Source organism: Cebidichthys violaceus, unplaced genomic scaffold, assembly GCF_023349555.1.
Source record: "Cebidichthys violaceus isolate CVI_PGR_0920_01 unplaced genomic scaffold, fCebVio1.0.p SCAF_36, whole genome shotgun sequence".
Classification (NCBI taxonomy): Eukaryota; Metazoa; Chordata; class Actinopteri; order Perciformes; family Stichaeidae; genus Cebidichthys; species Cebidichthys violaceus.
In genome coordinates, this window is record NW_027176550.1 from 1,914,607 (window position 1) to 1,918,456 (window position 3,850).

Consider the following 3,850-nt stretch of genomic DNA (forward strand, 5'->3'; position numbering starts at 1 on the left):
TATCACGGTGTGTCGTTATGTAACTGTAGGGGGGGGGGGGGGGGGGGCAGGAAGCAGTGGTTTTTTTTGTTGTAGTTTAATCAGCTGAGACCTTTTGATCTTTGGGTTCCCAAACGCCACTGGATCCGGTCCAGTACAGATTGGAAGGACCAGTGAGACAGGTGGTCACTGGTCCGGTGTGCATCAACTCTCAGCTTTCTTCTCTATTTTAATTATTTTGACTCAACTATTTAACTGTATTGCGAAGAAAAACTTCAAAACCATCTCTTTTTTTTTCTGCCCCAAATAATTTACGTTTAATCCCGACAACAGTCATACAACATACAACATACAACATACAACAAACAACAAACAACAAACATACGTTCAACACGTTCATAGGCCTCAAAGGAAACACACATAGCATTAGAATACTAGACAGGGCACCTTTTAAAGACATTTATTATACATATATCTAGTATTTTATTCATATATTACACTACTTTTGTGCACACAAGACTTTATTTAAAAGTAAAGGTATGGTTTCACAAGAGATTTGTAGATTGTTAAGCTTTAGGGCAAAATTATGTCTTTCACATTTTTTTTTGCATTCACATATAGTCTATAGACTTTTCTGCAAATGTTCATATAAACACATGGGTTTAATGTTATATGTAAGTATGTTTAAAAGTGAAAATATTCAAAAATGTTCATGTTCTTAGACGTCAAAGGGTTAAAGGGATTATTTTTTTATTTACTTTTTATTTACATAATCGTGGTCAGTGTGGAGAAAGTGGACGTATTTTAGACTCCTAAAAAATCTGTTTCAGTTTCAGGCGGCAAAGTGAAGCCATTGTTGAAGTGTGTTAAAGCTGCATTCTCTCTAGTGTCCAGCAGGGGGCGACTCCTCTGGTTGTATAGAAGTCTAGTCTAAAATGACTCTACTTCTCTCTTGATTTATTCCCTCAGTAAACATTGTAAACATGAGTTTATGGTCTCAATCTCTAGTTTACAGTCTTCTTCAATACAGCATGATGTTCATTTAGTACATTATTGTAAATTATTACGTGAGTTGCTGGTCTACAACTTGTGTGACTATTGAATCTGAACTAATTCTTTAAAACACCTTACAGCGGCTTCAATATTCCTTATCGGAAAGCTAAAGCAGTGAAAATATTCCAAATATAGCGTACACTAATACTGATATATGCATATATATTTTCTCGGTGTCATAAATACGTCCACATCAGTACATTGTTTTGATCCCGGGCTGGTACTCCTGTCTGGTTCTCTAAAGTCCATCTACTGTCAGTAATACACTGACTATGAAAAAGTACATTTAACCCCACTTAAAAACATCAGAACTGTCTTTTTAAGTAATAATAATGATCTAAAAAAACACAAAAGACTACATTATCAAAGTAAGAACAGGAGCTATCTTCCATTTGGTAGAAGGCCAAAGTTTCCACATATTCTATGATTTAAAACAGTCTTTTGCAGTAACACATATATTATCATTTTAATACTTGTAGCTTGCCGAACAATATGTACAACTAAAGTATTCTTCAGTGTGTCAAGTCCACATTATCTTCACCACACACCTAAAGTAAAGGAGTGCGTTCGTCTCAGTTGACCTTCAGCTCTTAATAGGATCGGCTGATTCAGGCAGATTGTTAACCTGAGCCTAATTCCCCTCATAAGGAGCTCTCGTCCAGACTTTCTCGCTATCAACCTAATGAATCAATTCCAAGTGTGACCAAACATTGCCGGTACGCTGCCAAACATGAGAGAGTGAATTGGCTGTCGAGGAAAGGCGTCCGGATTAAGCTCCGTACGGACGTCAAGTCAGGATACTGCCTATGAGTTAGAGAGCAGTAAGAAACATATAGTATAACATTTAATAATCACCATAGAAAAGTACACAATTTACAACTTGTAACTATTGTCACTGTCCTTACATAGAAAAAACAATCTAAAGGGTGAAGGGAAAACACAATGTTTACACACAGAATATGTTCTTTGTTTCTTCTTCAGCCTCTTCTCTCCATTTGAGCTAATAAGCTAAAACATTGATGTTTAATTCAACACAAAAATGTGATTAAAAGTGGTTCAACAAAATAGAATCACATGAGTTCTACGAAACGTTACCGCTACCCTGCTAGCTAGGCTAGTTAGCATTTAGCTAAAATTTGGTTACTACACTCTATTGAGCCAATCACTGGGCCAAACACACAAGGACATTTTTTTTGTCCATTTGAGCTATAAATTCATGTTTAATTAAACACAAAATATGTGGTTTTAAAGTTTTAAATTTCCCTTGAGATTGCAGTTACGGCTACGCTAAATTAGCGTTGGCTAACTTACAAGCTAGCCTTAGCTTGTTTTTTTCCTCTGCTTTCTAGTTCTCATGACTATTTCATGCTGTTTTGCAAACAATATACACTCAATTATATAATATTGTAATTTCCATGATTAGGTAGTTGTATCCTGGTCCATATTGACCAAATATGTATAAGTTACTGCGTTTTGGCTTTGTTGGGCAGTATAACAATGTTGTTTACTACATGGTTAATAGTGTCTGCACAAAGTTTTAAACTCAGGTCTTAAATTGTCATTTCAAGAGTTCCCCGGCTTTTGATTTCTGGTATGAAATGCAATTATTGAATTGTTTTCTGGGTACAAAGACAAAAAAAAGAAGAAGAGAGAAACGTGGTTGAAGAGGACAAGCAGCCAGAACATGAGAATTTAAACAGAAAAACAAAAGTCTGAAAATCGGCTTTTCCACATATTATTGCTTCTTCTCTTTCAGCTTGTCTTTAATTTTCTGAGGCTCATCATATTGTATCAACCGCAGGATGTCCTTGTTGTCCATCACACCCTGAATGAATTCTCCCTCTGAGATTTTATCTAGAAAAGGATAAAAACACAGATAAACAGCACAAGTAGAACAGCATCAAACACGTGGGAGAGGCTTTGAAGCAGCTGTGAGTTTATGAATTATGAGTTACCGTTTTCCTTCTTCCCGAAGAACTCCCAGACTTTCTCCGCCCTCTTCTCCGGCGAGTTTTCATCCTCGGGGAGGTTCTTCTGGTCGTCATCAGGAATCATGTTGAATATCGACTGAGTGAGAGTAATTTCTTTACACATGTTTTTACAGAGCATGCATTCATCATTAAATACACACAAAATAATAGAAATAATCTGCGTATTATGCAATGGATTCAGTTAGTGCTTGAAAATGAATCAATCGACCATTTACTGGTTCGAGCTTCTGAAATATGACAACTTGCTGCTTTTCTTTGCTTTGTATAAGTGTATATGTATTATTTTGTGCAGTTTGTCTGAGCAATTTAAAATGGGGAAATTATAATGGCAGTTTACATCACCAGGATTTATTTATCAATGACTCATAATCACTTACTTACAATCCCTCTAGTTTCCGTATTCAAAAAAGAAAGGTATAAGTACCCGAACAATCTCCAGGATTTCGTTTTTGCTGATGGTTCCGTTCCCGTCCACGTCGTACAGGGCGAAGGCCCACTCCAGCTTCTGCAGAGTCTTCCCCCCGGATGTGAGGTGCAGAGCGACGATGTACTCCTTGAAGTCCAACGTCCCGTCCGCGTTGGTGTCGAAACTCCTGAACACGTGCCGCGCGTAATCTGTGGGGTCCGCGTTGGGGAAGAAGCTGGCGTAGATGCCCTCAAACTGCTGCTTGCTGATCTTCCCGCTGGGACACTCCTTCAGGAAGGACTGGTACCAGGTGCAGAGCTCGGACTCTGAGTATTTCGTGTTGAACTTGAGTTCCTCCAGGAGCTCCTTCGACAAAGCGCTGCTCTTAGTATTCCCCATCCTGCAGACTTCTTCTTCTTGT

At 38.1% G+C, this 3,850-nt stretch overlaps 1 protein-coding gene across 1 annotated transcript; it reads right to left on the reverse strand.

The window, feature by feature from the left end:
• Positions 1-2,595: 2,595 nt before the first annotated feature.
• Positions 2,596-3,850, reverse strand: rcvrna (recoverin a). The gene is made up of 3 exons (XM_068725699.1): positions 3,448-3,850; positions 2,988-3,099; positions 2,596-2,886 (listed from the first exon to the last, which is right to left on the reverse strand). The coding sequence occupies exons 1-3, from the start codon at positions 3,826-3,828 to the stop codon at positions 2,768-2,770; spliced, it is 612 nt and encodes a 203-aa protein (XP_068581800.1). The 5' UTR covers positions 3,829-3,850; the 3' UTR covers positions 2,596-2,767.